This window comes from Crocodylus porosus, unplaced genomic scaffold (assembly GCF_001723895.1).
Source record: "Crocodylus porosus isolate Cpor-Errol unplaced genomic scaffold, CroPor_comp1, whole genome shotgun sequence".
NCBI classification, from domain to species: Eukaryota; Metazoa; Chordata; order Crocodylia; family Crocodylidae; genus Crocodylus; species Crocodylus porosus.
Window position 1 is genome coordinate 37941960 of NW_017728886.1, and position 23241 is coordinate 37965200.

Consider the following 23241-nt stretch of genomic DNA (forward strand, 5'->3'; position numbering starts at 1 on the left):
AAAGCAAGTCAGCTTCAACATGCTGTAATTACAGTATGTCCAAGCAGCCTCCCTGCAAATGTACAGGCATCCTCTGTTTTCATTCCTCCAGCATCTCAGGATGTACCATTTCCAGCTCTTCCCACTTCTTTGCTCTTCAGACAAACTTTCAACCTTTCTGAACTCTGCTGCCCATGGGGGTGGTACTGGCCCAAGCCAACAGCTCCTGCTGCCCTCAGGAGGTGTGACCTCAGCACACCCTGTCCATTCAGAGAAGCCAAGTGCAGCTTACCAGTTTGCTCCTTGCTCCAGCACCTCAGTGCTTAAGCAAGCAGCAATAGGAATCCTACTACCTACCTCCATGAAGAGAATGAGCCAAAGAATGAAAACTATTCTCAGCTGGGTCTCAGCTCTGCTCAGGCGAGGCATGCGTACAGCAAGTCTGCAGGGTCTCAGCTATGCCCTGTTGTGCATACTAACCCAATCCCCCCACCAGTCCAATCACAATTCAGTGAAACACATGCAAGATTTTGGTCCTTCTTCTTATTGTTGTTATTCTTTTCACTTTTTCTCTTTACTTCTTCCCTCTGCCTGTTCATTTCACACATTTTTTGGCTGGCTCTTGCTGACTTGTGGAGTGAAGGAAACCACAGCCCCCACGGTGGTTACTTTGCCTCTAAGCTACATGCCATCCTCATGTCTTCTCTCCCACCCCAGAGGAGGAATAGAGCTCTGGCTCCCTTGCTCACCAGGCCCTCTTGTGGCAAGTCACAGTTTTCCAGGCCTGAGAAAACATTAAGCCTTAACCTGTGACTGCTCTGAAACTGTTCAAATTTTATGATGGCATAACATTCCACAGATTTAAATTATTTTTGGGGTAACTTGTAACAGCACCTAAGACTCCAAGACAAAAAAATGGTTGTATTGAACGACTCAAAATCTATTGTATGCTTCCTTATTAGAACCAAGGAGCTTCTGCATCATGAAAAGATGAGACCACATTAAGAGATTTTGATGCTGAAAAAACTGATATGGAAATTGCCAAAATTTTGCATGAGATTCATACTGTAAAAGGGAGACCTATATCTTAGACACTATTACTACCACTCTACTAATCCTCACTGGGAGCATCTACACATTCATTAAATATGCAGTGGTTACTGGGCATTTAATTTAGTACTTGTATAATCAAGTACTAAATAAATATGCAGTAATGGGAGTTATTGCACAGTAGTGTGAGTGAATGCCTTTTTAGTAATTCTACTGTGCATTAACTTAATAATACTGGGCAATACTGTATTAACACTGTCCTTGCTGTGACATGCTACAGTAGAGTATTATTAGGCTACTGCATAGTTAGCATCTCATGAAGAGACTGACCCTACTGGGTGTGTCATCATGAGATGCTTTACTGAGCATTAAACTAAGTGTAGTAAAGGGTCACCATGTATACTACTGTAAAGTGGCACCACCTCCAGGGAAGGAATTCTACCTGGTCTACACATCAAAGAGCTACTCAACACATCTTGCAAAGACACTTTCATGGACCCAGAGGGACAGCTTTCCATCTTCAGCTCCCTCTGTGCAAAAATGAGGTTTATTTCCTACCTATGGGGACTTTTTACCATCTTGTATCATCTACACTTTTCCCAGAGCCTGACGAAGAGACTTTGATCCTGCAAGCTTGCAGAAAAGGACAATTTTCTTGCCATTTCCAGTTAGTCTAATAAAAGGTATCATTTTGGAACCAAGAGTTCTAGTGTTTTGTATGTACCATCTATACTATGTACAAGCCAATTACTGCACATTAAATTAGTCTAATGGGCCATTTGCTAGTACCAATACATACAGGTACTAGAAAAATGGCACATTAACTAATGTGCTGAAGCACATGTGTTGACCCTTACCTGGAGCAATTTGCTCCCAGTCAGCCAAGGCAGCAGGGGGCCACAGCTGCTTCCTAGCTAAGCTCTAATTTCCACAGGGCAGGGGGAGCTTTTCTGACTCCAGGGCAGCTCCCTCCCAGCCTCAAAAAGATTAGGTCTGGCCCCAATCTCTGCTTGGCTGGGAAGGAACTGCCCTGGAGCAGGGACCGTTCTCTCCACCCCCTTGCCAATCTGAGGCTGGCACCTAGGGGAGCCTGAAGCTCCCTCTGGCTGCTGGAGGGGGGCAAACCATGGCAGGTGCAGCCCTGAACTGAACTGCTGTCATTAATTGCACGTGTAGATGTGCCCACTGTCTGCTTAAACAACTGAAAAATTATTTTCCCAGGTACTCTGCATCAAATCCCTTTATACATCCCCTTTTCTACTAGGGAAATCTTAGTAAGTGAAAATAGGAGATGGAGTCGATCTTTGGTGTCACAGTACTAACCTTAGAAATACAGGGTCTACATGTTCATTCTAATGGGCAGCTAGAACCAAGATACCTACAGAATATACATGATTGAGCTATACTTTTCTTGAAGCCTTTGAGTTTTGGCTGTGCTGTGCTGCTGTCCCTGGTTTCATCTACAGTAAACAGGGTCTCATGCTCATCTTGCTGCTGCTTCACTTGACCCTAAATACATCTCAGTCTGTAAGGGATTGGCTTATTTATCCTAGCAAAATGAAGGCTGGGAGGAGATATGATAGCTCCCTATAACTACATGATCAGGATTAACACTTGTGAGAGAAAAGAACCAGTTAAGTTATGGGACCATGTTAGTACAAATACAAATTGCTATAAACTATCCATGAATAAATTTAGGCTGGAAATTAAATTAATGCTTTCATCATGAAAGTGAGGGTCTGGAATAGCCTCTCATAGAAACAACAGGTATTAAAAAACAACAACAACTGGCTTTAAGGTAAAGCTTGATCTGTTTATGAAAGGAATTCTATGAAGTCACTGTCTCCTGAAATACTGGCTGGTGCCTAAGGTGGTCCCTTGCAGTCTTACATTCAAACCTATGTTTCTATAGGCTTTGGCTTGATTTAGAATGTGATTTAATATGGAAACAACATAGACCCTGGAAGGAGAATTTGATGCTAGGAGTTAAATAAAAATTAAGTTATTGAAGAGTTTTATTGGTAAATTAAATTGTTGTGAAGTCTGGTACCTTTCCCTAGCAGATTCTAAAACATTCTATTAATATCACCAAGAGAAGAGTAAAATTTTCATCATGCTGGCCCAGGATAGTTTGGTCTGCACAGTCATTGAATTCTTGCCTTTCTACAAATATTGCCAGGAACAGAACCAACTAAAATCAATTAAAACCATGATTCTAATGAATACCTGTCCTTTACTAACTGAAACAAATAACATATTACACACTGGTTGCATGGAGGGTGGGAAACACAGAAATATTCGCTGGAGACTGGTCTTTTTTTCCTGGTTTCACCCACAATATATAGAGCAAAACTACAAAGGGTCATATCCCTTATCACATAGCAAAAGGTTACTTGTCTCCAGTGAAAATAGCATCAGCTTTTGGTTAGAAACAACTTTTGGTCATCATTGACCTGTGCTGGATTAAAGCTGGTGATTTAGAAATGTAAACATTTTTATGTTACTATCAGTCTTAGGACATATCCACCAGCACAACTGAAATTTAAATAATAACATTCATTTTACTTAGTGTGGATGAAAAAATGAGGTTCAGTTAATCGAGTTCAGTAGGGACTTAACTCCATTGACTTATTAAACAGGGCTGCAAGGGTTGTAATTCAGTCCATATTTTGGTTCATTCATTTTAAATAGAAACGATTTCACAAAATACCATAGTAAACAGTGTTTTTTATTTAAAACAAATGTACACTTACTGTAAAGACTTTTCCAATGGTATAATCATCAGATAGTATCAAAGAGGTCCCATACCAGATAGCCAATGCATATGATGAATATATCAATAAGAAAACAATTCCCATAGAAATGTTGGCTGTAACAGCCTTCTTGATTCCAATATGTTTAGCATCTTCTAAATTTTTATGATATCTGTAAGAAAAAGTATTTAAAGAAGTGATAAGCAGACCTCAATAAATAGCCTCCATTTTTAATAAGGACAATTTTGAACATGACAGCAAAAGCAATGTGGCATAAGCGAATAAGGGTATAGAAAAAAATTACTACATACAAGGTAGAAGCAAAACTCACAGAGTTTAATGAACTCAAATTGTGGACATATGTAATCTTCATTCTAGAATACTAAATAAAAGGGCATATGAAATCGCAACTTTCATAGAATGGGTTTTAAATAAATCTATCAAGTTACTATTAGTGTCACATAACTGCAGATTGTCAAATATAATTCCTATATTAAAAAAGGGAAAAATTTAAGCAACCATAGGCCTACCAGTCAGAACACAGAAGTATACAAGATTTTGGAATAAATTTTGAAGACAGAAATAATTAAAGATCTGGAAGTAAATAAAAAATGGGATAAAATACAACTTGGATTTACTATGGTACATCATATCAGGTGAACCTAATTGTCTTTCTTTGTCCTGTCCTGATAGAAAAAGAAAGAGATAGGAGATCAAATGTATTTGAATTTCAGTAAATCATTTGATACAGTACAACATGGGAAATTATTGTTTAAACTGGAGATGACGGAAAAAATAAGAAGTGTCAAGGTTACAGGGCTAAAGGGTACAAAACAATAGGCAATGCTGAAAAGGAAAATATCAAGTTGGATAGAGATCTTGAGACTGGTCTTATTTAATATTTTTATTTAAGAATTTAGCATAAAAAGAGTGTACCAATGACATTTCCCAATGATATGAAACTGAGAGGCATTATCAGTGTGTAAGAGTGTCATGTCCCAGAGTCCCCATGGATTGAACAGACGCCACCAGCCAGTTGCCTAGTATGTCATCACCTATAATTGGGGTGCCCCACGCATACGTTTCACCTGCCACGACTTTGATCTTAATGGAGTGGGTTCAGGTGTCTGATGCGTGTAATCCAATTATGAGACTCACCGGCGTCTCGCGGGGTCCTGCGTTTCTGAGGGCTCCGCCACCCCTACACTCTCACCCGTTACACCGGGTGGTGGCCAACTGGCTGGTCCGGCCATGTATCCTCATGTCCATTCAGATAACCCACGAACAAAAATGAAAATCAAAACAAGCACTATGACCAAGAAGGTTCCCTTGATCTGTGCCACTGCTCCGGCTGCCTGCAGCCACCTTCCAATCCAAACTTACCCTCCATGGGGCCGAGCCCCCTTATTGGCTCTCGGAAAGCCCCCTTGTGGGGCTTGGCAAGATCCCCTTTCAACAGTTTTAGTCCACAAGTGAAGTGTGCCCCTATTACAGGGCCTACGGTACCCAAAGTCAGTAATGCCCTTCTACTATGGCTTTTACGGTACCCTTCTCCTGCTGGGCTCCGCTGGCTCCCGGCCGGTAAACAAACAGTCCTAGCCCCTGCAGGGGCCAGCAGACTGGGTTCAAAAACCCCGCTGGGGCTTTGTTCTTTTCCAGAGGCTCCTACCAGCACTCAGCGTTGCTTTTAGCGTCCCTTGCAGCGTGCACCGGCATGCTCCACCTCTTCCTCGTGCTCCTTCCGGTCCTGCATTGCTTCCACTTTCCATCCCGGCCTCTCCTTTATACTGGTGAGGGAAATACCGGTCCCTCCCTTCCCAACACACCTGGGTAAGGGAACTCTCTGCCGGGCTCCTTGGGGCTGCGTACCTGGGGCCACTGTCCCTCCGCTTAGCCCGGGAGCCTTGGAGCCTGCTGGCTCCTCCTCTCTCTCACAAAGAGGATCAGACATACAAGAAAAACTGAATGATCTGTGAGGTCTACAGTAACAGCAAGGGTGTACTAGAGCCTGCCAGACATTATACTTATGACATACTTAATGTGTTAATTGCATAAAAAATGGCTGCATGGCACATGTTCAATCAATTTATGGCATCATCAAATAGCAAACTAGTCACAAAGATGTTCCACAGTTAACGTATATAATGTGGAACATCTTTGTGGCTGGTTTGTATGGTGCCTTAAGTTCAACATGTAGCATGCCCCAGTTTGGATGCTAAAAACTGGCATGCCAGTTTGATTGTTGGCATGAGAAATGGGGTTAGCCTGAGCTGGTCTGAGATCTCAAGCTCCTTGGCCAACAATGCCAATAATCCACTGGGGACCAGGTTGGGCTGGAAACCGGGCTGAGTCTGCCCAAGGTTGTACAAAAGTCAAGTGGGGGGCTACTGATGAGCTCCAATGGCTTGATATTTTCAAAACTGCATGTCCCGAAGCCCTGCTTGTGGGCATGGTGGGCATGTGGTTCTGACCAGCTCTCCCCAGCTGACACTTGTAGGGACCTGCACCCAGAAGCTCCACTTAAGCAGTACCATGTGCAGATTTCAATTTGCTGGTGCACATGGAGCAATTCAAGGTTTCATATGCACTAGCAACTTGAAACATCCCCATTGGCTGTGCTGGCACCATGTGATTTTGATCTGATTCCCCTATCCCCAGAACCCTGCAACCTACCATCGCCATGTGCCATGGCAGGATGCATAATTGTTGGGATCTGATATCAGACCCCATCATGCTATTAAATTAACATCTGCCAGGGGCCTTACTTTGGTCATCCACATTCAAGAAACATTAATTCAAACTGGAACAGGCTACTGAAATGATAGGAGAAATGGGAAGTCTATTTTGTAAGAGGCAATTGAAATCACTTGGCTTATGTAGCCTACATGAGAGAGGATATGACTGCTGTCTAGAACTTCAGGGAAGTATACACAAGAGGAGCTTTAGATACCATCATTCAACTATTTTTTGACTCCTGACGGTTTTCCATATCTTTCTTTTGTTTGCTTGGGTAGCATCATGTATAAGGAGAGACCAAGAGATTCTGTAATTCAAATGCAGATGGCACTGTTATCAGAGCTGATTAACAGTCTTTAACATCTATTCAGGTGCTCATATGATGTTATCATCTAAGTATCCAAACACCTCAAAACATTTTTAAAATATGATCATAACACCTCTGTAGGTATTATACAGTTGGAATTAAGGCAGAAATAAAATGGGTGGTATCATAGCACACTGTACCAGAAGCTCAGAAACTCAGGGAATGAAAAGAGTACTGATAATACTACAGTAATAAATAGGATCATCATATCCCTAAGAGAAGTACTGAGGTAAACTGGGTAATAAGTCACTGGGACCTGTTGCAACTCCTCCAACAGTCATAGTCTGCTAAAACTGGCAGCTAATGCATAAAGGAGTGCACCAGGTCAGGGACTAGCCTGTGAACACCCTAATGGTTGTTGAACTCTGTGCCTGGGGAGGTTCTGCCAGACTTTGTGGTTGTGATGCTTATCTTTAGATAAAGGACAGGAATGCTGTTCCAAAGTACAATAAAAATAAACATAAACAAATGACTGGAAACGTCAAGATGTGTACAGGTCATGGTTTTTATAACCTTATTAATGTGACTCTTATGTATTTCTCCCCCAAGCTACTTTTTATCTGTTTATAACTATTCACTCTTTTGAATAAGAGACTCTAACTCTGCTTGTACTGAGGCCCTGAAAATATTAAGAATCATTATTCGTTATACAATGAAACTGATAAAAAATGCACCCTAACCAGGCAACTTCCTATCTCTGTTATCCCAACACAATCATGCAGTTTTGTCCATCTGTTTCTTTAGGCAGAATTTTAACTGTGAAGATACAAGGAAATTTCGAAGCAAGCATTTTAAAACAAATTGTTGAAGGGAAACATTTTTCTGACCTTTCAATTTCTTTTTTCTGTCCTCCAAAAGCTATCACAGTCCTAACGGCTGCCAGAACTTCCTCAGCAACAGCTCCTGCCTTTGCATATGCAGCTAGTTCTTTGTCTGTGAATGCAGACAGTATCTGCAGAAGGAAATTATTATAAGTTTATTACTCAAAGAAATATAGAATGAGATCAAGAATGTCTTCTATCATAGTTTCTACCTTATCAAAATATATTTTATACTGCCATTTACCAAATGCAGAGCTTTTTGCTATAAAAAAATCAGGACATACTATAAAAATCAGGCCATTCAATATTAAAAAAAATAAAGGTACATCAATTACATAAAAACTACTAACCAGAAAAATAAATTTTATTCTGTCAAAAACCAAGGCTTAGGCTTTCTGTTCTGCTGAGCTTTCACTCAGTGTAGTGGTGTACTTGGGGAGAGAGAGCATATGGATCACAGGATCATAGGAAAGTAGGGCTGGAAGGGACTTCACAGGGTCATCTAGTCCAGCTGCCTGCTCAAGGCAGGATCATTCCTAATGAACACAACCAAGCCAAGTGTCTTTCTAACCTGCTCTTGCAAACTTCCAAGAATGGAGATTCTACAGTTTCTCTATGTAGCCTGTCTCAGTACTTGACCACCCTCATAGTCAGAAAGTTTTTCCAAATCTCTGACCTAAATTATCCCTACTGTATCTTGAGGCCATTGATTCTAATCCTGTTCCCTACAGCCAGGGAAAAAATCCCCTACAGCCAGGGCAGGGTCTTCTCTGTAATTGCCCTTCAGATATTTGAAGACTCTTGTCAAATCCCTTCTCAGTCTTCTCTTCTCCAGTCTAAATAACTCTAGTTCTTTCATCTTTTCCTCATAAGTCTTGATTCCCAGACCCCTAATCATTTTTGTTGCTCTGCGCTTGACTCTTTTCAATCTGTGCATACTTTATTGAAGTGTGGCAGCCAAAATTGGATACAGTACTCCACATGAGATCTCAGTAGTGCTGAATAAAGTGGAATAATCACTTTCTTTGATTTGTAAGTGACCTCCTGTTAATACAGCCCAGAATACTGTTGGCTTCTTTCGCAACAATAGCACATAGTTGGCTCGTATTCAGTTTGTGGTCTAAGGCAACCCCCAGGTCTTTATCTGCAGTACTGCAGCCCATCCAGTAATTCCCTGTTCGGAATTTCTTCATGCATTTTTTCTGTCCCAAGTGTAGGACTTTGCGCTTGTTCTTGTTTAATTTCAGCTGATTGATTGTGGACGATTTTTTCATTCTATCCAGGTCATTCTAGATCCTAGCTCTGCCCTCCAGAGTGTCCACACCTCTACCCAAATTTGCTAAGCATGCACTCAATCCCATCATCCAAATCATTAATGAAGATGATACTTGATTCTCAGAGCAGATCTGCACCACTGATCTCTAGGCAGGTTATAACAGCCAGCATGCTGCTTTAATCAATGGTAGTTGCCTGCAATCTGTAAGAGGCCATATGACAGTGTGGCATAGCTTTCAGACAGCATTTTCCACAGAAACATCCTAGACAGCAGGTAAAGCCACAGCAGAATTCTACAAATCTTTTAGAGTATAAAAGGAAATAAAATATTTTCTATGGTTGGGATTTTAAAAATATTCAAAGGGAGTGAGGCATTCAAGACCCACTGAAGTACAATGCCAGTAAAATGCTTTACTCTCTTTTGCACCTTTGAAAATTCCAGCCAAAATCAGTAACAATTCTGTAAAAAGAGTTTATTTTAGAGATTAATCTGGTTTACTCTCACCTTTTGTATCAGTGTAGTTATTTCAGTGAGTTTATAATTATATCAACCCAACACCTAGGGTAGACATGCTTATACAGGTATAAAAATACCTTATACTGGCATAGTATAATGATCTATCTTTATGGGGTATATGGTATGCCACTATAAGCACTTTTATGTTGCTATAATTGTGTCCACACTAAGGGCACTATAACACTATAACTATACTACTATATGTCTTATATCTGTTTATAAAAAAGACATATACTATGAACCTTAATCACTCACAGGAAGTAATTCCCTCACTGAGTGTTATAGGGCACATCTACATGAGAAGTTTACTGTGGAGTTGCCTAATTAGCTCTACAGTAAACAATTTAGCATCTACACTTGTGGTCCTATTAAGCCGCAGGAAATAAATAAACTGCATAGCAGGTTAGTACTTGTAAATACAAGTACTACCCTGCTGGTGAGTTTTTTCGTGTGCAACAGCACGTGTAGATGCAGACCCAGCTGGCTGGGGCATGAGGGTGCTTCAGTAAGGTGGCTGCATACTGGTTAGTCCTGCACTAGAGCACCCTTGTACCCCAGTCAGCCCCTCTGCAGCATGTTGAGCTGGGTTGGAGTAGCCCCGGGCTGGCAGGCTACTCCCAGACTCCCTGGCAGCTGGAGCTGCTCCAACTCAGCTCAGTGTGCTGTGGTCCCAGGTGCTCACACAAATGCATTGCCTGGGTTCAATAAACTATGGTGAGATATGAGTCAGAGTTTATTGCTATACATTAATAACACATGTAGATGTGTCCACAGTGTATTTAAAAGCTGCCCTGTCATGAGATGGAGAACTATATATCTAATTTCACACATGAATGATAATTCAATTTTCACCTACCTTTGCCCAGAGAGCAGATGAGAATCCAAGAACAGGACTGAGTGCCAGTATCACAAGTGTTAATTTCCACCCTTTTGTGAAACCAACTATAAATCCTGTGAGAAATGTAGATATTGCTTGAAAAAACATTCCAATTTTGTCTCCTATTCCCTCATTGATCTTGGAGACATCACTAAAAAACAAAGTTACATCCAAACAAATAATGAAACATGGAAAACACAGAAATCTTTTTGACTGAAGTAGTCAGTTTTATCACATTTTCTAATATATGCTGCCTAATTCAGTTATGATATAGTCTTTAGTCACACTTAACATAGTCTAGAATATCCTCTTCCATAGTAACACACATAGGAAAAAAATTAAAGTCCAGAAAATCCAGTAATCTCAGAGAATGATTCTTTTTAGGGACTGTCTACACCATCTCCACAAGTGGGACCACATCAGAGAAGTCCTTATGCACCCACCTCCACTCAGTATGGCTAAGTATAAATAATCAGAAATCCCAAATTGAAACAATTCTATCTTTGCAGGTTTCTCTAAACTGCATAGATTGAACTGATGTTTGCTTTTCAAACAGGAAAGACAGCCAGACCCCAGCAGTGGCCCATACCAATAGCCATGGGGTGCTAAAGCATACCACACAGCCTTCTGGCCACTGCAGAGAGCTGTGAGCAAAGCAGTTCCCACAGCCACACCCCTACCTCAGTTTCTGGGCTGGCTGAGGAAGGGGTGGGGAGGAAAAACGCATCCCTCCAGCCCAGCACCAGACCCCCAGATGGGAACAGCCTGGCATGGCAGTGCAGTGGGGAGTCCACACCTGAGGCTTTCCTCTACTGAAGCTGATAGTGGTGCTGGAGTCTCCCAGCCAGCTGATGGTGCCAGGCAGGGCAAGCCCACACTGCAGCTTGGCTCTGCCCCCTGGAGACAAGAGTGAGGCTGAAGTCCCCCAGCCACATCCCTTCCTCTGTCTCCAGGCCAGCTGAAGGGGGTGAAGCCTACAACAGAGCTTGGCTCTGTCCCCCAGAGCTGAGAGCCAAGAGTGTAGCTGGAGTCCCCTGCTATGCCCCTTCCTCAGTCTCTGGCTGGCGGGGAGTGGGGGGGAAGGGGAAGCCTACACCAGGACTTGGCTCCACCCCCTGGAGCGGGAGCCAGGAGTATGGCTGAAGTCCCCAAGCCACACCTCCTCTTCCATCTCTGGGCCTCAGACTGAGGGGCTGGGCATAGCTGAGGGACTCCAGCTACACTCATGGCTTCAGGGGGCAGAGCCAAGCCCTGGTGCAGACTTCCCCTGTGCTCCTCTCAGCTGGGCCAGGGACTGAGGAGGGGGGCATGACAGGGAGACTCCAGCCCTGCTCCTGGCTCTGGGCTCTGAGGGATGGAGCCAAGATCCCCCTCTTTCCCCCCTACACCAGACTGCACCTGGCTGGGGGTCCAGTGCTGAGCCAAAAGGGTGGGGTTTCCCCCTCACCCTCTCAGCCAGCCAGAGAAGTGCTAGTGTTCTGGCTAGGGAGCAGAAGGGTAGGGAAGACCCTGCTCTGCTGGAGCAGATAGCATATCCCAGGGCTGCAAAGCATCCTAGGATGATGAGGACTGTGAGTTAACTTGAACCAGGAAGGGTTCTGGGACAGAAGTTCCATAAATCAGTTTGACCTAAATCAGTTAAGTCTGATACTAAACCCAACCAGGTTTGTCTTAAACCAGTTTCAGCATTTTGAAAGTAGTTTAAGCGCACCAAACTTCTATTCTGTTACAGGTTTAAACCTGTTTCTGATCACTTAAGCCAGTTTATGTGTAACTTCTGTCCCTAACCTATATGCCAAATCCTGTATCTATCTTAGAGAAGCCCTGAGTATATCCCAAAAAGCACGTGCACAAGACAGCATGACTGGAATTTTGTATCAGGGCTTCTCTAAGGTGGCTATACTGCCTTATCTGGGATTTGGCACACACTGATTGTGTGGACACATGACCTTTGAAGCCCTTTCGAAAGGGAAAAATTTCAAAAGGGCAACAGGTGGTACATTCTAACTGCTATTTATGAACAAGCTGAAAACAAATCAAATGCAGCAAACCTGCTCCAACTTTAACCCTGAATGAAGGAGTATTAAAGTTGGAGGGGTTTTGTTGCGTTTTAATTTTAATGCAACCAGCTGTAGCCCTTTTGAAATGTTCCCCTTCTAAAAGGGCTCCAAGCACTTGTGTGTTCACACCCTGAAGAGGAATGAGCAGTAAAGGCTGGCATTTGTGTTGCAGTCACAGATACAGCATGAAGGCAATATAGACAGACACGTAGGCTGGATCCAGATATGCAGGCACATGTGGTTTGTGGCACCGTACACCATTTTGTGGCACCACAAATATGTCCACCATATTAAAATGTGCTACCAGGAAATCCTAGTAGCAAATAAAACCACAAAAAAAAGTGACATGACACACATCACAGAAGCATGCGCCAACAGACACAGAGGCTTGGTCCTCCCAGGAGACACTCTGGCTGCTGGCCATAGTATCTTCCCTCCTTTATTTCTGCCCCAGCTCCTCCTGTATGCTGGGAGGAGTGGGGAAATAGCAGTTTCTCTGAAATGAGTCATTTTGCCCTGCACCAAAGCACACATGCAGGGGCATACACAGCAGCAAAAAGTAGCTGCACAAATTTGTACCCCTGCATGTGAAAGATGTGCCCATAAGGTCAAGCATGGTTTTTGAATCAACCTAAAATGCACAGGCCCCTGAAAAAAACATACAGATATAGGGGATGCCCTGGAAGCAAACGGACATAAGGATATACTAAGTGTTAGCCTAGTAAGATCAATGGTCCATCTAATTCAGTATCCTGTCTCCCACAGTGGCAGGAGGGGATGCTATACAGCAAGAGCAACAGACTGGATGTCTAGAGTGATCTATCCTCTTTCAGCAACCTCTCTGATATCCTGCATTGGTTTAGAAATGCCAGAGGATATATCTCCAGCCATTCTGTTTAATGACTATTAATAGAACTATCATCCATGAATTTGTCTAGTCCCTTTTTTGCACTTGGCTTTACTGTCTACCTCTACAACCTCTTGGCTTTACTGTCTACCTCTAACACATGTTAACTCAGTGCTACATTAAAAAAGTATTTTCTCTTGCTAATTTTAAACCTGTCTCCTGTGAATTTCAGTAGGTGTCCCCTAGTTCTAGCATTTTGGGTTGTGATGAATAACATGATTTTTGTGATTCCTATCATATCCCACAGGCCATGAAATCAGGAATGAGGCACTGTTCAACCAAGTGATAAATCTATCCAAAAGCTATGGGATAGTACTGATGGAACACAACTAATCTGGGCATCTGCTAGAACAACAATACAGTCAAACATAAATGTCAAGCTGGTTCCTAACTTGTGTGGAGGACAAGTTTCTATTCCAGAAGGTAGAAGATACAATTAGGGCAAGGATGGGCAAAATACGGCCTGCGGGCTAGATGTGGCCTGTGAGGCCATTCTATCCAGCCCATGGGGCCCCTAAAAATGTAGAAAAAATTAATATTTATCTGCCCTTGGTTCCTGTCAAAAATGTCATTCTGGTCATGAAGAATATCAGGGACCCAGCTGAGGATGCAGAAGACCTGATGAACCCCTTATGGTGTTACTCTGCAATATTTTCCTTGAGCACCTTGATCTCTGGCTCAGAAGGTGAATAAATGTGCCCAAATGGAATCTGTGCCCCTGGCACAAAATGACAGGAACCAAGGACAGTAGCACCCAGGAGAAACCTGGAGGGCTCCCACAACATCAGGGCCCACCCAGCCCCATCCCCCCCAGCCAGAAGCCCCAGCCTGGGAGCACATGGCTTCCCTGTGCAGGAACCTCAGGTAAGGGAGGGGGGGAAGAAGGACTGGGGGGAACCTGGCAAGAGAAGGAGTGTGGGGGGAGGGAAAAGCAGCCCCTCTCCTGCCCCGTGGTTGGTGCCCCGTGCTGCAGCCACTTGCAGCCTGCATGGGCTGCCTGTGCCTGCTCCGGACAACCCCATGCAGACTGTGAGCAGCTGCAGCAGGGAGCGTTGGCCATGGGATGGGTGAGGGGCCACTTCCCCCCCCACTCAGTTTTTCTCTGAGTTTCTTCCCTGCTCCTTCCCAACGTGGAGAAAGGCAGCCCCTCCCCTGCCCTATGGCCAGCGCTCCCTGCTGCAGCCGCTCACAGCCCATGTGGGGCTGTCCTGCACAGGCACAGGCAGCCCCAGGCGGGCTGCGAGTGGCTGTAGCATGGGGCGCTGGGCATGGGGTGGGAAGGGGCCACTTTCCCCATCCCCACGCTCAACACCACCTTGTAACCCAGCCCCACTGCCAGCCTTGGCCTCGCAGCGGCTCCAGGCTTGCCCGTTGGGGCTGCACATGGCAACAGCAGCTGTGGCCCCCCGCTTGCCGCACCGGGCAGTGTTTGCCGCTGCTGCCTGTGGGCTGCCCAGTGCATGAGCTCCGGGTGGGCAGGAGCAGCCAACACTCCCCGGCACAGCAAGCAGGGGGGCCACAGCTGCTGCCACTGATGGGCAAGCCGGGAGCTGGCAGAAAGCCCAGGCTGGCAGTGGGGTGGGTTACAAGCTGGTGCTGAGCACAGGGAAAAGCGTCTCCTCGCTCACCCCATGGCCAGCGCCCTACGTTGTAGCCACTTGGAACTCACATGGGGCTGCCTGTGCTTGCTTCAGACAGCCCTGTATGGGCTGCGAGTGCCTGCAGCAGGGAGTGCCGGCCATGGAGCAGGTGAAGGGCCACTTTTCCTCATGCTAAGCACCAGCTTCGTCCCTACCAGCGAGCAGGAGGTTGGGGCTGTGCACTGCCCCCCCAACTGTACTGTGGGGGTGGGGAGCACTGGGAGTGAGTGGGCGGGGAGGCAGCAGGAGCATGGGGCCCACACCAGTGTCCTGGGGCCAGTGCTGCTTGGGCCCAGAGCAGGGTGGCAGGAGCATGGGGTCCCAGCTGGCAGGGGTTCTATGGAGCCAGGCCAGATCCCCACTCTCCCTGCCGGTGCAGCCCAGCCCAACTCCACAGATCCCTGCCAGCCTGCGCCCCACTTTAGGCCCCACCGGTGCTTGCCTTGGGACATTGGTCCCAAGACATTGGAACATTGGTTCCAAGATGGTGACCAGGGAGTGGGGGACCTGTCAAGGGGCAGGGTTACCCATTCGGCCCTCAACAGCCTGCCAAAACTGGGTAAGCAGCCCTCCACCCAAAATAATTGCCTGCCCCTGTTCTAGGATGCCTCAAATGCAAAAGAAAAGTGCACAGATTATGGAAAATTGGCCAGGATGCCAATGAGCTACTCAACAACTACTTTGCCTCTGTCTTCACAAAAAAGTGAAGCTGCAGCCAGACACCTATGAAAGGATTATCTGGATAAGGAAGGGGACAAGCTAAGGGATAAGATAACTAAAGATGCAGTTAGTAAGCTTTTGATGTGTCTGAATGAATTTAAGTTAGAAGGGCCTGATGAACTTCATCCCAATGTGTGGAAGGAACTGGAAGAGGGGATCTTGGAGCCTTTGGAAATAATATTCTTGAAGTCATAAGAGATGGTCAAGGTATCAGAGGACTAGAAAAGGGGAATGTAGTAATCTTTTAAAAAGGCAGAAAAGAGGATGTGGGAAATTACAGATCAGTTAGCCTTACCACAATACTTGGGAATTTACTGGAGCTTATCCTAAGGAAGGGATTTGCAAGCATCTGGAGGAGGAGATGCTCATCACAAGCACCCAGCAAAAATTTACTAAGAAGAAATCACGTCAAACAAACTCAATCTCCTTCTTTGAAAGCCATTTACTGTGGGAACCCATGAGAGGGTAGGTACTGCTGAGTGGAACTGGGATGGAATCTGTAGTTGGAGAAAAAGGGGGTCTTGCCCATGGAAGTATGGACAGCATTGTTGTATGTGAATTCTGCAAAGGGGAGCAGGGTTACCCAATTATCCTGATGAAAATTTAAAAAGCATCTAAGGCAGTGCTTTTCAACCTTTTTGCATTTGCAGACCCCTAAGAAATTGACTGGAAGGACCCATTTTAATTGTAACTGTGGGTATTCACATACTTTTGATTGATCAGTCATTTTTTACAGATGCTTTAGACATAGTTTGCAGACCCCCAGGTGTGCAAGGACCATACGTTGAAAACTGCTCTTCTAAGGTGTTGCTCAAGTGTCTAGTTTACACACTGCATTTGACCTTTAGTCTGATGGTGATATGGAGATGAATGAAGAGGCTCCACATCCAGGACCTTACAGAACTAATGCCAGCAGTATGAAATAAACTGGGAACCATAATCAGAGAGCAGTTCTGGCGGGCAGCTATATAGGCAAAATATATATGCCTCAGAAATAGTTTGGCCATTTTGCTGGCAGTGGGGACAGCGTGGACAGGGATAAAATGGGCCATTTTAGTTAATACATCCACCATGACCATAATTGTGGAGCAGGTCTCAGAACGTGGGAGGTCCACAATGAAATTCACTGACAGGATTGATGAAGGTAGCATGGGAGTGGGTAACAGCTGGAGGAGACCACCTGGCCTGGTTCAAAGTTTCTTGGTTCAGGCACACATAGGGCGTAAGTAGACATACTGTTTGACATCATTGCCATTCAGGGCCACCAGAACTGCTGAGAGATTAAGAGCTGGGTCTTGGAACACCCAAAGTGTCCTGCAGGAAGTGAGTCATGACAAAGCTATAATATTCTTGACCTTACGGGACTGTCTGGGATGCACATATGCTGTCAAAAAATAACCTCCTGAGCCACCAAAAATTGGGTTGGGAAGTCCCCACTGACTGGCACAGTTCCTCTGCAAGGGCCATTTGGATGGCTGAAAGGATGCTTTGCCAAGTAGTTCCCCAAAAGAAGTTCTTAGGTTGGAGAATAGTGGAAGGTGGTAATGGCTCTAGAGGAGAAGTTCATCCTTATGGGACAGGTCATCTGCCTTTTCGTTCTTGGCTCCTGGGCAATGGGTGATTATGAAATTAAAGAAGATTGACCAGCGGACCTGACATGAATTCAGCTTCCAGTGTATCTCCTTCCAAGTTCTTATGGTCTGTTATTGCCTGAACAGGGTGGAGGGAAGGTGCCACAACTCCTCAAAAGCTGCCTTGATCATAAGGAGTTCCTGGTTCAAAATGTTGTAATTCCTTCTGGAGGGAGTTAGGGCCCTGGAATAAAAGGTGCAAGGCTGTAACTTGTTTGGGGTATATGAAGCCTGAGACAGAATATCCCCTATGGCACAATTCAAGGAGTCAACTTGCACTATAAACGATTTTGTGAGGTCGGGGTGCACCAGGGCAGGTGCAGAAGTGAAAGCCCTTTTCACTGTCTCAAAAGCCATTTGGGCTTGTGGAGACCATTTGAATGGTACCCCTTTCTTCAGAAGGGAAGTTAGTGGGACTACTAGGTGTGAAAATCCTTTAACAAAACATCTATACAAGCTAGCAAAGTCCACAAACTGTTGGACCCCTTTAACATAGTGTGCTGTGGCCTATCCAGTGACTTTATGGGGGGTCCAGTGTTAGGCCCTTAGTGGAAATTTACTTTATGGGGAGTCCATTGTTAGGCCTTGATGGAAATTATAAAACCCAAAAATTCAGTTGAGGTGCGATCAAACTCACATTTCTCTAGCTTGACATACAGGTGGTTCTCTCAAAGCCGGATCAAGACCTGACAGCTCTCTCTGTTCCTGTGTTGAGTACTGGGCAGGATCACCAGAGAAAACTAAAATATCATCCAGAGAAATTATAATACATTGCTCCAACATATTAACAAAGTGTTGGAATGTAGCAAGAGCACTGTAGAGTTTGAAAGGCATAGCCAGGTATTCAAATTGCCCATAGCAGGACTAAAATATGGTCTTGACTTATTAATTAACAGCAGCAGGAAATGATTACAAACTGTTATCCTGTTTAAGGCCCTGTAGTCAACACAGGGACAGACAGAGCTCTCATTCTTGGTCATGAAGAATATCAGGGACCCAGCTGAGGATGCAGAAGACCTGATGAACCCCCTTATGGTGTTACTCTGCAATATTTTCCTTGAGCACCTTGATCTCTGGCTCAGAAGGTGAATAAATGTGCCCAAATGGAATCTGTGCCCCTGGCACAAAATCGATGGGGTAATCATAAGTATGGTGCAGGGAAAGTTGGTCTGCTTCTTTCTTATTGAATACATCACCCAAATCCTGGTATTTGTCATGGAGTGATGGATCAGGTTCCAGGGAATACATACTTTCTGCTAAGGCCAGCCATGAATCTGTTATGGTTGGTACAAGTGACCTGGTATCTTCAGCCCTATTTCCAGTCTGGGTATTAACTGGATAAATCTCCTCCTAACAGCAGTAAGTTAAGTTGAAATGGAGTTCCCTTACAATTTTTGGGGTATGGAGAGAGAGCCAAGGGGTTCCCACTATAACCAAAAAAGTGAAGGAAATGGATGAGATCAAAACAAAGAGATTCTTGGTGATCAACGATTGAGACTCCTAATGGGACTCTTTCACTGTGATAGGACCCAAAGAGAATGGAAATCCTTCTACGGCTTCTACTACCTCTGGGTTCTGTTTTGGTCAGACCAGTATGTGATGATGTTCAGCAAGAACTGAGTCCATGAAGTTACTAGAGGTTCCTGTGTCTAAGAGGGCTGGAAGAAAGACAACCATCCCAAACAGGTGCTATAGTTGAAGAGTGAATAGCAAGGATGAGTCTTGGGGTTTGGTGGTGCTTGAGAGTTTGCTGCAAATTGGAGAAACTGATTGAATGGTCAGCGGTGGGCCTAGACAACACTTATCTACCAAAGCTGGGCCAGGAAGTACCCAAAGAGGAGACAGGCATTCCTTTCATTGGGCATATCCATGCAAAATGCCTGGACTTCCCATAATACAGGCAGAGGCCCTAGGCACAACAATGAGGCTTCTCCTCTGTGGGGAACCATTTCCCAGCTTTGTCTATCTGCATGGCCTCTACTGGGGGTAGCGTTGGCTCTTTCAAGCCATCCCTGAAGGCCAACATTAGTCCAACCTTCCTTTTGTTGCTTTAACAGATGGGCATAAGTAGGTGTTGTATGGCCTTAGTCCCCTTTCAGCCAATGACCTGCTTCTCAGCGATGACAGGGTGGGACCTAGAACTCATCACTTGGGTACCTTGGTAGATTCTGTCTCTTGCCTGCCCCAGCCACATCTGACCTGGTTCTTGCTTCTCTATAGGTGTCTGCACCAGCGTCCCTGCAGTTGTCACGAAGTCCAATGCTGGCTGCCTCTTGCTCGGTGTTCTTTCGAATGCTGCTCGACACAGCCACATCAACTGCAGCATCCCCAGCTGCCTGTGAATCCTCAGTGGAAAGTCCTTCTAATATCTTCTCTTTCCTAATGCCCCAGACTCTCCCTGGTGGCCCCTCTCTGGAGTTGGAAGTACCTTCATGAATCCACCATGCACCAATCTGGACAGAGAAGCTGTTCCGGCAACATTGTCCCAAACCCGGCATTCCAGTGGCATTCTCCCCTTCGGCTGAGGTAAGTGACAGGGGCAGATTACCTTCTGGGCTTTCCCTTTCTCTCCTATCCCCCTTTCTGTTGTCACATATAGATACTGAGCTCAATGAGTCCATCCAAAGCAGCTGGGAGCTACACCCAGTCTAACTTATCTTTAATGTGGCCCTAAAGATCCTGGTGGAAATGGAAATGTTGAGCTGCCTTGTTCCACCCTGTCAGCTACCAACCACCTAAATTTGGCAACATAACTTGACACCTTGTACCACTCCTATATGATGGTCTGAAGAGCTCACTCCACAGTATGGACCAGATGTGGGTCACAAAAGCTTTTGTCTGTGCCCTGGATAAAGTTTTCAAGGTTGTCAAGGAGGGCATTTGCTGATTCTGAAGTGGGGAAGCCCAGGTCAGGGCATCGCCAGTGAGTAGACAGATAATCTGCCCTACCTTGGCCATATCTAATGTGTTGGTTCTGGGGCAGAAATGAAAAGTGAGGCAGCAATGATTAATGAACTCCAAGAAACAACAAGGGTCTCCACTGAAATTGTTGGGCAGTGGAACCTGAAATTCAGGGTAAGCTGAGTGAGTTGTCTCCCCTTGTGGAGGCAGAAGCAGGGTACATTGGGTTTGTAGAGCTGTAATGTGGGCTTGCAGCCCCTGTAAAGCAGCCATCAGCTCTCCCCCAGAAATCTGCTCTGGTGGTAGACCCTTGGTGGTATCCATCTTCCCGGTACCACATAGTTGTGAGGATTCATCCAGGATGTAGATAGCAAGGCCTGTGGATAGGCCCTGGGGGGAAACTAGGAGGCAACTAGGTTAGTAAGGTGAGGGTACATGTTGCCAGAGCTGAGTTGGGGAGATCCAAGAGACGTAGTCTGAGACGTAAACTGAGGTCAGGAGCCAGGGGTCATAGAACCGGTGCCAAGTTCTAGATCAGGGTCAAGGAAACCAAGCTAAGTCAGGATGCCAGAAAAAACACTAAATTTCAGGGGAGAACCAAGATCAGGGTCAGGAAAAGCCAAAGCCAGGTCATAAATCAGAAGAACCAGGGAGAGTGGTGAATATGAGGCTTGCCGGAACAGACTAAGGTTGTATATGGACATATCTGCAGCCTGAGACTGCAGGTATGTTTAAAAGAGGTCAGGGCCAATTTCAGCAGTCAGTCTGGTTGCAAAGAACTGGGTCAGCCACATTGGCCAAGGATCAAGGGCAGGTGTGATAACTCATGTGGTTGTTCCAGCCAGGCCTACTCAGAGACCCTGACAATCAGTGTGCATGAAAGCTGATCAATCAAGATAGGTTTAAGTCATCCTGGCAGTGCAGTGATGTTGATGCTGCTCTGGCATCCCTTTTCCACACTAGTTCAGATTCCAGGGCCCTCACTGTGAAATCCTACACGAGATGTACATTCAATTCAGTAGATTTTTTTTTCATACAAATTGTAAGAATGTGTTAGTATAGATCATAGATATGGCAAGAAACATTGTTTAAAGGCAATTCAAAATTGTTAGTTAATAATATACTCACTCTATAAGTCGAGTGTTGAGTTCACCCACATCATTTACATCAAACCATCCAATTTCCTGTCGCATTATTGCATGAAAAAATTGCTGTCTGATTTTCTTGATTTGCCGGCCAGCTGCCACTGTCCAAAATGCAACTTGCATGTAGGCAGCAAAGAGAACACCAGCTCCTATTTCAGAATAATAGTATGCATATCTGAAAGGAACAAAATTGCAGAGGTTTTTCAAAACTGGATTCTTTTCCCTCCAAATGAATGAACTAGGAACAGATTTTAATTTCAATACTTTACCTAGGCACCTGAACAAATATGAAATATTCTTGGATATTATCCACACTTTTTCTCTTCATTATAGGAATATTTTTCAGACATTCTTTTTACAACCAGGTTTTCAAATTATATATCCTGTTCACTTAAATGTGTCACCTCCACAAATTATAGTTGCATTTGTGTGTGCCCATGGGGATTAATGTAAACATTGTTAGCTTAGAGGTTAGTGAGATATGTATACAAAACCTGTTCTATTTGGTACTCTTATCGACTGGAGGTATGGTAAGGTGAAGAAAAGTTAAGAATGGAATTTTAAAAAATGTTTATGTGATTTAAGAGCACCACTCATATGGATGATTTTGGAATAACCTCCACCTCTTAATCCTATAAAGCAGGAAAGATAATTTGTTTCAATATTATCATCATTAACTGAGTATGCAAACCTTGGCATACTCTTTAGTGTGAGAATTTAGAAATATTGTAGACATAAAATGCACGTATATTCCTAAAGTAAAAAAATGATATATTAATAATTCAATCAAATAAAAAAGAGGCTCTATACATCCTTAAAATACACTACATTTACTTTTGCTAAGGTAAATTCTAATATTCAGTGAAAGTCTTCGGGGCATTGTTTGTATTTTAATTTCAGTTTTATTCCACTTTATGCCATCAAGCAAAAGAAACAAATAACATTCTGATACCTCATAATTAATAACATGAATCATATCTAAACTGTACTGTAGAGATGAATGACTAATTTAAGATTCTATGGTTAGTTCAATATTGATCCCTTAGCAGAAAATCCAGAAACAGGAAGACTGCAGTAATCAGGAGCACTGCATTAACACAACAACAGTTATTACAACATTTGTTCAAATGTAAGTTCTATGACAAAATATAGTGAATTAGTTTTGTGTCAGATTACAAAATAAGTTTGATCTGTAAAGAAAAGTCTTTCATGTACATTAATAAGAGAAGGGACACTCATTACCTCACTGTGAAGGAATTATTCAACAATAAATGTTTGGATAAAAAGCCTGGTTTCAGGTTTACTTTATGAGTAACAAATATAACCAGTATGTTTTTTTAGTGCCCACTTTCTGTAGTTATCCATGTAATACTGTGCAATTCCTGTATTTGTAAACTGTTTTGGTGGATATCAGGACATAACATATATTATAGGATGCGTAATTATAAATTGCTTTCAAGAGTAGGCAGGCCTACTTTTTAGAACTAAATCTATTCTTTCTGGTGAGTTTTTTAAAAACTAAATCTGTTCTGGACATGGGTGAAGCCTGTGAAATACCAAAGTTTGTCTGTGTTGAAATGAACTGTATGTTCCTGTTGTCTGGGAAAAGGGTGGCAGGGAAGTAAGAAGGGGAGAAGAAAAGTTGGGATTTGAAAGGAGGAAAACAAAACGATGTAATGGAAGTCCATTCCCACATGGAGAAAGGGCAGCAGAAGGGCTAGGAAGCCCTCCTGGCTAAATAGGAAATCACAGTCCTCTTTAGAAAGAAGAAAGAGGCGTACAAACAATGGAAGCTGGGGACAGGCCCCAAGGAGGACTATACAACAACTGCCCGCACTTGTAGGGAACAAATTAGAAAGGCT

General features: G+C 44.1%; 1 protein-coding gene across 1 annotated transcript in view; it reads right to left on the reverse strand.

Moving 5' to 3' along the window:
- The window catches only part of LOC109308449 (phosphatidylcholine translocator ABCB4-like), a 101488-nt gene that overhangs the window by 62231 nt on the left and 16016 nt on the right, over positions 1–23241 (reverse strand). Inside the window, exons 6-9 of the mRNA XM_019532750.1 lie at positions 21363–21554; positions 10355–10526; positions 7713–7837; positions 3783–3954 (exon numbers count right to left, since the gene is read on the reverse strand). Of these exons, the coding sequence (XP_019388295.1) occupies positions 3783–3954; positions 7713–7837; positions 10355–10526; positions 21363–21554 (661 nt within the window). The remainder of the gene's footprint in view (positions 1–3782; positions 3955–7712; positions 7838–10354; positions 10527–21362; positions 21555–23241) is intronic.